We start from the raw sequence: 12,426 nt of genomic DNA on the forward strand, positions 1-12,426 counted from the left end.
TTCAATACCCAGCACCACATGGTTCCCAAGCACTGCTCGGTGTAGCCCCAGTAAACTAAGTATAGTCCAAAAATCACAGTAAATAGCCTGTGGATTTCTCCTGGCTTTATGCTCAGGAATCACTCCTGGCAGTGCTCGGGGAACCATATAGGATGCCAAGGACCAAACACAGATCAGCTATAAGAAAGGCAAGCGCCCTGCGGGCTGTACTGTCACTACTCTGGCCCCTAAATAACCTTTTTTAAAAGGATGAGAGATAAAAGAGAAAACACAGCAGATAAGACACTTGCTTTGCATGTGTTTGACCTGGGTTCAATCCCAATACCACATGTGGTCCCCTCAGCCACCAGGAATGATTCCTGAAGTAAGCCCTGACTACCACCGGGTATGGCCCCCAAATTTAAGAATTTAAGGAGGGGAAAAAAAAGAACCCAGAGGGACCAGACAGAGAGTTAGCAGGCAGGAGGCCTGGGGTCAGTCCCCTACTACTATTCTGTCCTCCCAGCTCTTTTTTTTTTTTTTTTTTTTGCTTTTTTAGGTCACGCCCAGCAATGCACAGGGGTTACTCCTGGCTCTGCACTTAGGAATTACTCCTGGCGGTGCTCAGGGGACCATATGGGATGCTGGGGATCGAACCCGGGTCGGCTATGTGCAAGGCAAATGCCCTGCCCACTGTGCTATCGCTCGAGCCCCCTAGCTCTTCCTACAGTGACCCTAAACACAAAACTGAGCAGTCCCCTACTACTATTCTTTGGGGCCCCTGGGATGTGGCCCCAAAGAAACAAAAGGAATCTGTAGAACTTCAATGCCACTTAGTCCCATGGGACATATGATTACAATGCAAGTGGCACAAAAGGTATGAGAGAAAGTGAAAAGAAGGAGGCTATAAGGGAGTATTTTGATGACTGAGCAGACATGCAAAGGGAAAACTAAGAAGGAATAGGGTAGGGAGGACAGAAAAATCAAGGGCTTTAGGCTGGCCACTGCCGGAGACAGAAAGGCCAAGAGAAAATAATAATACAGGGTCCTAACGGTCTTGTTCCCTGGCCCACCCCTGCCCTGACGGCATCACCATCCTTACAGACAGCAGGCGATATATGTAGCAGGTTTTCTTTTGACCATCACGCCAGACTCGGGCCATGGCTTGTTCATCATTGGCTGGGTTCCAGTCAGGGTCAAACATGACCAGGCGGTTAGCCCCAATGAGATTGAGGCCGCAGCCCCCAGCTTTGCTGCTCAGCATGAAGACAAAGTCGGGGCTCTGCAAAGAGAGGAGGTAGAAGAAAAAGAACCTCTTGAGACTTGAGTTCGAATTCTACTCTGCCCAGCCAACTTTTCCCTCTCAAACTGGCATTCTTATGAAGTCTGCCCGCCTATAGCCAGTTTCCTAGCCAGGAATCATTAACCAAGAAAAGGTCAAGAGAACCAGAAAGCAAAACCTCTGGCCATTTTGATTCCTTGGGCCACTCAAACCCTTTTTGGGAGACCATAAGATCCAGAGACGGAAGCTGAGGTCCAACATACAAAGCATGAACTCCAGTGCTTTGAGCCACCTCCTGCGCAGCAAGCCCCTCTAAGAGCCCCGCAGTCAACGCTTTCTGTTTTCGTTTTCTTGGGTTTTTTTGCTGCTTTTGTCTGGGGGCTGGGGGGCACAACCACTGATGCTCAGGGCTTACTCTCCTGACTCTGTACTAAGGGATCTATCCTGCCATGCTGCCATGCTCAGGGGATCATATCAAGCTCAGCCATGGAAACAGCATATGCCTAACTAACTCCCTATACTCTCTGGCCCCATCCTTTTTTTTTTTTGAGGAGACTAGGAGGGTATAGATGTGATGGTATATTTGGGGAATCATTCTATTACTTTCCTCCCTCCCTCCCTCCCTCCCTCCCTCCCTCCCTCCCTCCCTCCTTCCATTTCTTGTTCACTTTTTCCCTTCATTCCTTTCCTTTTGGTTTTGGGCTATACCCAAGATATTTAGCAGCTACTCACCACTGGGACCATGTGGTACAGGGGAAAACCCAGGACTTCAGCATGAAAGCAAACACTCCATCCTTTGGATTTCCCAATCCCTCAGCCCTTGATTCTGATGTTACTGCATCTCTGGTATAAGGACAGGGGCTGTATAATTACCGTTGGATCATTGAAGCGCTCCACAACCTTGGCTCGCTTCTTGATAGACATTGTGCCATCCAAGCGAACATACAGGTACCTGAAAGGGAACCCAGATTAAAACCCCAAAAGGAAAGAAGGCCCCCTGGAGCCAGCTCCACCAAAATGACTGACAAGTCACACTTTAGACTCTTCTGAACTGCCTGAGGTTGAAAGCTTCCAAATGGATGGAAGCAGGGAGCGAGACTCAGACTGGCCCCAGGAGCACTAGAGGAAGCAGGGACTCTTTTACAGACTGAAGCAGGACACTGGCACCATGGGAAGAAACATCTGGGAACTCTCTCCTAAGTTTTGGTCCATCTCCACCAATCAGAACACCTACTCTTGGGGCTGGGGCAATAGCACTGCGGGTAGGGCATTTGCCTTGCATGCGGCTGACCTGGGTTCGATTTCCAGCATCTCATATGAGCACAGAGCCAGGAGTAACCCCTGTGCATCACCGGGTGTGACCCAAAAAGCAAAAAAAACAGAAAAACAGAACAACTATTCTTACTAGAGGGACAGTGAAGGGCACCCTTTTTGCTGCTTTCTCCCTTACCTTCGAGTCCGGCACAGCTTCTCAAAAAGGTCCAATGTCTGGGTATAATTGGATACCAACACTACCTTGTCATTGCTGCGGCTTCGGGTCACTGCCAGAATGTAATCAAGGACCAGCATCTTACCTGGGAATCAGCAAAAAAATTAGCCCCAGTGGCTGGTCCACTGACCCGGCACCTTACTCTGGATATCCTGTTTGAGAGAAATCCAACGATCTGTGGGCACGTACTCACCCGAGAGCTGGGGCTCGAGAGCCTTGGTATTATAGCCGGGGGGGAATAAGTCCAAGGCCCCCTCAAAGCCCCCCTCCTCTTCCACACACTTCTCATAGATTAAAGCTGGATCTAAAGAGGGAAAAAAAAAAGTCAATGACACCTTTTCAGAAATTTCTACTTCAATGTGCCTTAGAACTCCAAACTTGCCTGACTCCCACACCCGAAGTTCCAGAGTGCCACCAGTGCTTGCTGGGACCAGGAGGACAACCATACCTATCGCCAAATATTCCCGACAAGAAGGGCACTGTCTTAAAGACAGATTTCTTTCTTTCTTTTTTTATTTTTGCTTTTTGGGTCACACCCGGCGATGCTCAGGGGTTACTCCTGGCTCTGCACTCAGGAATTACCCCTGGCGGTGCTCGGGGAACCATATGGGACGCTGGGAATTGAACCCGGGTCAGCCACGTGCAAGGCAAACGCCCTACCTGCTGTACTATTGCTCCAGCCCCTAAAGACAGATTTCTTCATGATTCTTCCTCCTGCCTTACATTTCATACAGACATATGTAAACACAGATAGACCCCAAGTACCAAATATGACTGGCCAGAGAACAAGCTAGAAGCTCCAAAGCCAAGGGTCTGGCTGCAGGTGCAGAGACAAAGGAGAGGACCAAAACTACATGTGGCCTCTCTGATGACCCTGGACAAGTCACAGTGATGGCCACTTGCAGGACCCTGCCCTTGAGCATGAGCCCGACTCACGGTTACACAGCTTCTTTAGTGAGGTGATGGAAGACAGGGAGGAAACGCTCATCTTCCCCTCCTGCAACTCTTCTGCTGGCTTGGCCTGTCTCAGAAACCGCTTGTATAATTCCATCTGAAGAGAAGTCAGCCTGAAAAACGGCAACTGATCAATCTGCGGCTATAAGACTGGGGTACCCTTCTGCCTCTGAGGATCCCTGGAAGTCCAGCCAGGTATTGTGGGCTCAGCTTTTACCCACTCAACTCTTTGACCCTCCTCTGAGGTTCAGTACCTGCAACAGACCACCTGCTCGATCTTCACAGGCAGATATTTAGAAAGAATATCAGAAGTCCTCCGTATCAGGCACCTGGGTAAACAAGAGTAAGAAAAGGCAGCGCTGGTGAAACTGGCACCCAGACTGCTGGAATCACTGTGGTTACGCCGCCCCAGGGATCAACAAACTTCCTTTTATAATATAAGAGTCAGAGACCCACTCATCCTGTGGCAGAGACCTTGCTATTAGGGGCCCCATCTCGGGAACATAGATCCCTTCACAGCGCAGTGTAGCCGAACAAGGCAAGCATCTCCTTCAAGAGACGGTCAAGGGCTCCCACAGAGCCTGGCGCTGACAAACAAGGAGCAAATCATGACGTCCCTGGGTGGGGTGAGGCCCAGTGACATCAAGCCCACAGCTCCTGGCAGACTAGGGAGGACAAGCTCCTTCCTGCCACCTAAACCTGGGGAAGGGAACAAGGTGGGCAGCTGAGAAGAGCAGGATTTCTGGGTCCAGGAATGTCCTGGCCCCTGGGTAACAGAGCACTAATGGTAAAGAGGTGGGTCCTAGCGCCTATACGGTAGTACAGAAGGTATAAGGTGTGTGCCTTGCACATGGCTGATGCAGATTCGATTCCCAGCATTCCGTATGGTCCCCCGAGTACCACCAGGAGTAGTTCCTGAGCACAGAGCCAGGAGTAAACCCTGAGCATAAAACAAAAACAAAAACATGGGGGCTGGAGCAATAGCACAGCGGGTAGGGCATTTGTATGCGGCTGACCCGGGTTCAAATCCCAGCATCCCATATGGTCCCCTGAGCACTGCCAGGAATAATTCCTGAGTGCAGAGCCAGGAGTAACCCCTGTGCATGGCCGGGTGTGACCCAAAAAGCGAAAAAAGAAAAAAACAAAAACAAAAGGCGGGTCCTCTCAACCTGCTCCCCTCCTTCAGGGCAGTTCCTACCTGGGAGCGAAGGCTATGGGCCCTGGGAAAGGAAGCCAGTGGCTTAGACTAGAAACCAAACAATATGATACTTCTCAAGCAATAACAATGTTCCCAGGGATAACTTGCTCAGGAAATTAGCAGGTCATCAGAAATGCATTCTCAGCAGTTTGCTAAGAAGCCCACACTAGACCACAGGGCCCAGCCAGGAGGAGGCAGGGTCCAGGCTGCAGAGCCAGACCTGAACACTACTGCGCCTGGCACTAGCGAGGCACTGGCCCCACTTTTATCGCTTACGGACTCCAGACACGCCAAGACCCTGGAGGACTGGCCTAGGAGACTGGGCAGATGATACTTCGAGCTTGACCTCCCTTAGAGGGACTCAAAGAGGAAGGGGCACAGCTGTGGGGGCACGGGACCCCACACAACCTGTTCACGATGCCGATGAGCTCCCGCAGCCGCTCCTCTCCCAGCTGCCGGTCTGCCTCGCTGGCCGCTGCATCTCGACCCTTCAATATTGGCAACTCAAAGTGTTTCTTGAACTCATGGGCAGTTCCTAAGTACAGGAGAGCAGGCAAAATTAAAGCACTAAAGCACAGCACGGTGCCCTGAGCACAGCTGAATGGGCACCTTCCCCCCATAAAACAGACAAGAATGTGGCAAAGAAAAGTTTCTGGGCCTCCACTTTGTTACTGACCAACTTCCTCACTGTCAACAAATCACAGCAATTTCTGTTTAAATCAAGCAATGCAGAAAGCTAGCAATGCAACAAAAACTTGAGTGGCTAGGAATGAGGCAGAAGGAAAAAAATATATATTTCGTTACATTAAATATAAACCATTTTTTTTTTCACAATTGAGAGATAATCCAACATGGAGTCCTTTCCCCAACCCCTAGTAAAATTATTTTACACTTGACTGAACAGATGCATAAGAAATTGTGAGTTCAAACTGTGGGCGCGCAACGTGTATGTTCACTGAACAAAAGTCGCCTCCCCACCCCAGCCAGCCAAATGGCGGTGGGCACATGAAAGAGAGAACCGGCCACCAGGCTGGTTGGTGATCAGATGCCGTTTATCCCAGTCTCACGGCATGCTTCATTCCAATCTCACACTGGCCCCGATTCCAAACTCCCAACGTTAGTTATAAAGAAATCCTGGGGGATGGAGTGATAGCACAGCGAGAAGGGCGTTTGCCATGCACATGGCCAACCCGGGTTCGATTCCCAGCATCCCAGATGGTCCCCTGAGCACTGCCAGGAGTAATTCCTGAGTACATCGCCAGGTGTGACCCAAAAAGAAAAAAAAAATCCTGAAGGGGGGGTAGCCATTACACATAGACGTGGTTGCACAACCAACAGATGTAAAGCCCTTCCTTCTCCTAGGACAAAAATCTCACCCTACTAGGAGATATGCCCCAGGACGGAATTCCATCTAAGGTATATTACTTTCCCCTTTCTTTACACATTTAAACATTTAAACAGTCATCTTAAATTTACTGCTTAGAATTTCTAGGCATTTTATATGGACACAGTAAGAGATATATTAAGCTGAAAGGGTGGCTCTCCCTGGGGACATCTTGTTATATATCCCAGACTACAGTGCTCAGACTAGGTTAGTCTTTCCTAATCCCAGCAGGGTCCTTATCCAGTTACTTCTTTTTGTGTCATAACAGAGTTTGTCCATGACTATGCTCTTAACTTATTACAAGTTTTATGGCACTTGGCTTGCCTGCATCCATCCAATTCCTTCGTTAGGACCCTCCTTTTTGGGTGTTAGGAACTAAGGGCAACTGACACTTAAGTCGAGTAAATATGACAGATGCCCAGGAGTAAATATTATTCAGAGTCAATTAACTTCCAAGTTACAAAAGCATAGAATTAACTGTCTTCCTGTGTCTATTCAAAAAGGACATTGCTCTATAGTAAACTATGCAAAGGATATAAAGGAAAGAGAAAAGCGGTATTTTACTTGCATATGCAAAATCCAGAGCCCTCAGAAAAATCTGACTTTATAAGTCTGATTTAGAGATATAAATGATTAACAGGTAGGGAAAGCAGAGCACAAAGGAGAAGTTAAACACATAAACACACAGAAATGGGAGTGCCTTGGAGCACTGTGAAGGGTGTTACTCAATAGACCTAAGCTCCCAGTTGGGTGGGGGGGGCGCCCAGGGTAAACCAATGTTATCCAATAATATATGATCCAAGAAAAAACTCCTCAGGACAGAAAAATGCAAACTCTGCTCAGGTAATGATATTCGCAGCATGACTACGCAAAAGAACCCCAGTTGCTTATCAGCACTAGAAAAGAAATTCTGGTATATTCATAAAATGAACTGCATATTGTAAATTGCAAAAATGAAAACAAACTACTATTCAAATGAATCATTGGGGCTGGAGCGATAGCACAGCGGTTAGGGTGTTTGCCTTGCATGCGGCCGACTCGGGTTCGATTCCCAGCATCCCCTGAGCACCGCCAGGAGTAATTCCTGAGTGCAGAGCCAGGAGTAACCCCTGTGCATCACCAGGTATGACCCAAAAAGAAAAAAAAAAAAATCAAATGAATCACATAAAAAAAAAAAAAAGTCGAGTTGAGGCCGGAGCAATAGTACAGCAGGTAGGCCTCTGCTTTGCACACAGTCAACTCAGGTTTGACCCCTGCCATCTCATATGACACCATATGGTCCTACAAGCACTACTGGGGCAGCCCTGGGGGGAGCTGAAACTAGAGCCGAGAACAGATGAGCTCAGAGCTGAGGTGGCCCCAACCCCCTACCATCCACAAAAAGACTTTTTAAAAATAAATAAATAATGGGCTGGGAAGAGAGCTAAATGGGCTGAAATGCATGCTTTGTGGCAGAAGCAAGGCTTGATCCTTGGCACCGCCTGGTCCCTCAACAGTTAAGAGCGCTGCCTGAGTACTACTGAGGGCAGCCCCAAAGAAAAAAAAAATTTAATAAATTAAAGAAACATACCAAGACAGACTGCTCTGAGGCCAAAGCTCATATGAGGCAGCTAGGATGTACAGAGCAAAAATACCCAGGGGGACACTTCTACCCCAAATCATACATGTACCACACCCTTAGTGCAAGGTCCAGAATGAATGGATCGAGCTGTTCAGCCAAGTAAAGACCTGAGAGACATCTTCTGTTCTCACCCTTCTCATTTATTTATTTTTTTTGCTTTTTTTTTTTTTTTTGCTTTTTGGGCCACACCCGGCGATGCATAGGGGTTGCTCCTGGCTCTGCACTCAGGAATTACCCCTGGCCGTGCTCAGGGGACCATATGGGATGCTGGGAATCGAACCCGGGTCGGCCGTGTGCAAGGCAAACGCCCTATCTGCTGTGCTATCGCTCCAGCCCCTCATCCTTCTCATTTATACATCCAAGACTCAAGCAAGGCGCTCAGTGTAGCCCATGATGCTGGATTCTTACCCAGGATGCCCGAATTCACAAAATGTACCAAGCTGAAATACTCCAGGAGATCGTTCTGGATAGGGGTCCCAGAGATGAGCACTCGCCGGCTGGTGTTCAAGCTGTTCAGGGCTTGGTAAGTCTGGTTGTCTGAGTTCTTGAGCCTGTGTCCCTGGCAAGGAAATAAACTGGCTCTTAGGTCTGTGTCCCGTGCGGCATCCCCAAGGGCAGCAGAGTCTTGCGTAGACAGGAAAAGAAGAGGCAGAGACCGCCAAGTCCTGGGGCCTTGGGAATGGGGTAACAGAAGCAAGCTTACCGCCACAACTGGGGAGAAACGCCAGGCTTGAGGCAGTTGTATCCAGACCAGCACTGCACTCAGAATGCAGGCCGGCGCCCTTCCCTCCCTCTTCCCTGTCCAACCCGCAGAGCACTGTTTTTTGAAGTGGCCATGACCATATCCCCAACATCAGAGATGCTGGAAAGGCCCCTCAACTTGGTTCAGATCCAAAGGGTGTTTATTTTCCGTTTTTTCACCTATAGAATACACATCTGTGCATGTGTGTGACTGAAAAGGAGGCGCCAGACCAGTACGTTTGGGCTGCTCTGCTCTAGCGCCTGGCAGCGGCCTATCCTCTTCAGGGTCGGCTCAGCCATGCCAGAGATGCGTGCTTTCAGGAACACTCGCAGCCTGGCAATCTTGAATTTTCTAAATCAGATACTTTCTGTGTCAGCTGCCAAGTCCAGTCAGGGCTGGCAGTGCTAGAGACTGGGCCCAGGCTCCATAGCTCTTCCCAGACCCCCATAAGGCTCATACAGCAAGAGTCGCCTCTGCCTCCCTCCGCATCTCTCTTCAGGCCCTGGTCTCCGTCACCCGCCTCATGACTCTTACTTCTGTCAAGACAATTTTTCCCCCAGCAATGCTTAGAGGCAGTATCTGTGTCTGTGTTCAGGGTAACACCTGGTAGTGATCGGGGCACCATATGCAGTGCTAGGATTTGAACCAGGGTTCGAGGAAAACCTGTGGGCTAGGCAAGCACTTTAAACCTTTGTACTATCTCTGCTGCCCACTTTAAAGACCTTTCCAAGAAAATGAATGGGAAAGGATCCTATCACTTCGAGGACATGTAGGGGTAGGGGCAGGGGTAGATCCAATGGTGCTATTCAGAGATAATTTGGTGTCAGGGATCGAAGCCAAGCTGGGTGCGTGCAAAACATATACTCAGCCCATTGCACCTCTTCCCTCCAGCACCGGGATCCTATCACTTTCCTCCTTCCCCAAGAACCAGTGGGACAAACCAGGTCTGTTGGGGCCAGAGTGACAGCACAGCGAGAAATTCTCTTGCCTTGCATGCAGATTTGAGTCAGGTGTGATCCCCTACCCCAAGCCCACCAGGAGTGATCCCTGAGCAGAGCGAGGAGTAAGCCCTGAGCATCATAGAGTGTGACCCCCAAAACAAAACAAAAACAAAAATTACCCAAAGACACTAGGGAAATGGGCATCAGCAATAAATTATCTTCAAACTAGAGCTCCCTGTGGGCAGGCAACAGAATCCCCAGAGCCCAACAGAGAGACACTTGCTCACTAACCAAAGCAGAATCCCAGGCCAACACACGGTGTCGGGGTCCCTGAGAAAAAGCCACCAGCTTCCTGGCTGGGACCTCCCTACATGCAAGATTAAGAACCCGCTCCTGGGGCTGGAGCGATAGCACAGAGGGTAGGGCGTTTGCCTTGCATGAGGCCGACCCGGGTTCAATTCCCAGCATCCCATATGGTCCCCTGAGCACCACTAGGAGTGATTTCTGAGTGCAGAGTCAGGAGTAACCCCTGAGTATTGCCGGTTGTGACCCAAAAAGCAAAAAAAAAAAAAAAAAAGAACCCACTCCTGCCACTATCATTCCCAGATCTAAAACCCCAACTGGGCATCTCACAAACCAAGCAACTGGGCAGATAAAGTCATCAAAGTTCTCACTTACTTATAAGCCACTGCTGAGTTTCCCATCTGGCAGAGCTCCAGGGTACTCTCAGCTCACTGCTCAGGGGACCGCAGTGCATGAAAGGTGGTGTCCCCGCTGCAAAGCATGCACTCAGCCCTGTGAGTCATCTCCCTGCCCCCAGAGAGCAGAAGATTATCTGAGAAGCCCCACCCCTGTCCTCAAGGGCTCAGTCTCCACCTGCCTTCCCCCACCCATGACTGCCCCAGGACCAGGGTCCCAGTTTCCCTCGGCGGTGATGACGCAAAGGCCAGGTGCTGAGCTGCACACAGGTCACTAGACCTGCTGAATCCTTTACCCACACCAGGAGTAGTGGTTATCAGGATATCAGAAGTTGTCAGATATGCCAGACAATACCCAATTTTTCCCAAAAACTAAAGGCCAATTGGAAAATAGCTTACAACTAACAAGCATGTTACCCCAGAGTCGGCCTTTCTCCTCTTGCCAGAGACCTTTAGGTACCAGGTACACCAGGTCCATGGAACAGAGTTCAACCTGACCATCAGCTGGCAGGTGGAGGCCATCTCAGCTATCTGTCCGCTGGACCCCCACCACCCAGTACAGTGACCTCAGCTCTCTCCTGGAGGAGTAAACTGGGCCGGGGAGACATCCCAGTCGGCTGACACATACGCTTTGCCAGTTCAATCTCCAGCAGTGCATGGTCCTATAGAACCAACAGGAGTAACCCCCACTCCCAGTGCCACTTGCTATGGTCCAAAAACAAATTAAAAAAAATAATAATAACAAACTAAAAGAAGCAAAAGAGGCAGAAAGAATGCATCAGCCCCTGGGCGGCCAGGTCCACTAGAAAATTCTTTTTTTTTTTTTTTGCTTTTGGGTCATGCCCAGCAGTGCCCAGGGGTTACTCCTGGCTCTGCACTCAGGGATCACTCCTGGCAGTGCTTGGGGGACCATTATGTGGTGCCAAGGATTGAACCCAGGTTGGCCTTGGATGAGGCAAGTGCCCTACCTACCGGCTGTAGTTCTAGTCTCTTCAGTCGTAGAAAATTCTTTATACTGGGAAGCTTCCAATTACTCTCTATCCTTTCCTGCTTTTAATTGCTATTGTAATCAGGTGTCACACACTTCACTGTGTGTACACTGGGGGTCGCACATCTGCTTGTGGCACTCACCACACCTAGCTCCAACTAAGGTTCCCATGGCACACTTTTGCCAGAGCTGCTCTCCACCCATGCTGGCAACCGTGGGGAGTGATGCCACGGGCTCATGTTTGCAAAGCAAGCACTGTGGGCCACCGAGCCAGCCCCAGACCGCCTCACTCCCTTTCAAGACGCAGCATCTCTACCACCATTCATGCACAGTGCTGGAAAACGCCAGCCAAGTAACCAGAGCCGTCACTCCCCAAGTCCGGGGGAATCAACAGACTGCTGGACGCACCTTCCTGCCTCTGCTTCTGTACTTCAGCCGACCCGGCCCGAAAACCAAAGCAGACATTTACCAATCTCATGACTGAGTTAATCACCCAATTTAATTCTAACAATCCCATGAGACACACATTTTCACCCGTTTCATTGACATAGAACAGAAAGGCTCACGTGGATCAGGAACTTGTCCAAGACCCTCTGACTCGTAAGAGACAGCACTAGGATTTCAACTGAGCTCAGAACTTTACCCCCTAAATACTACACAATCTCTGCACCCACCCACACTCCCCCCTACCCTGAGAAGTCTCGTGGTCTAGGAACGCTGCAGGCCACACACCAAGCAGCCCACAGCACCGTCAGCTCCTGGCACTGCCTAATCCCTCTCACAGCAGGCACCCTGGGCTCTCTCTCCACTTGCCGGCATTCCCGGAGCTGACCGAGCATTGGGCGGTAATGCACAGTGAGGACAGTGACAGACTCAGCCCAGTACCTCATCACATATGACCAGGCCCACACTCCCTTTCTGGAGAACTCCCACGTGGAGACGAAACGTCTCGTAGGAAATGATGAGGATGGGGGAAGGCACTCGAGCTCCACGCTGGTTCATGAATCCTTCTACAACACAGAAGACGTCAGGGGGACAAATCTTTAAGAAAGAACTGACCGTCATTTCAGCCCAGAAAAAAACAAGTCCAACTACTTCCTCGAAGAATTACAGCTCCTTGCCCCAAGTCCTCAGTCCTGGTCATCAGCCA

At 49.7% G+C, this 12,426-nt stretch overlaps 1 protein-coding gene across 1 annotated transcript in view; it reads right to left on the bottom strand.

Moving 5' to 3' along the window:
- RAD54L (RAD54 like) overlaps positions 1-12,426 on the bottom strand; it is a 29,054-nt gene that overhangs the window by 1,823 nt on the left and 14,805 nt on the right. Inside the window, exons 8-16 of the mRNA XM_004620529.2 lie at positions 12,162-12,286; positions 8,316-8,466; positions 5,311-5,437; positions 3,959-4,033; positions 3,687-3,817; positions 2,944-3,054; positions 2,712-2,835; positions 2,135-2,213; positions 1,082-1,261 (exon numbers count right to left, since the gene is read on the bottom strand). Coding sequence (XP_004620586.1) covers positions 1,082-1,261; positions 2,135-2,213; positions 2,712-2,835; positions 2,944-3,054; positions 3,687-3,817; positions 3,959-4,033; positions 5,311-5,437; positions 8,316-8,466; positions 12,162-12,286 — 1,103 coding nt within the window. The remainder of the gene's footprint in view (positions 1-1,081; positions 1,262-2,134; positions 2,214-2,711; positions 2,836-2,943; positions 3,055-3,686; positions 3,818-3,958; positions 4,034-5,310; positions 5,438-8,315; positions 8,467-12,161; positions 12,287-12,426) is intronic.

This window comes from Sorex araneus, chromosome 5, assembly GCF_027595985.1.
Source record: "Sorex araneus isolate mSorAra2 chromosome 5, mSorAra2.pri, whole genome shotgun sequence".
NCBI lineage: Eukaryota > Metazoa > Chordata > Mammalia > Eulipotyphla > Soricidae > Sorex > Sorex araneus.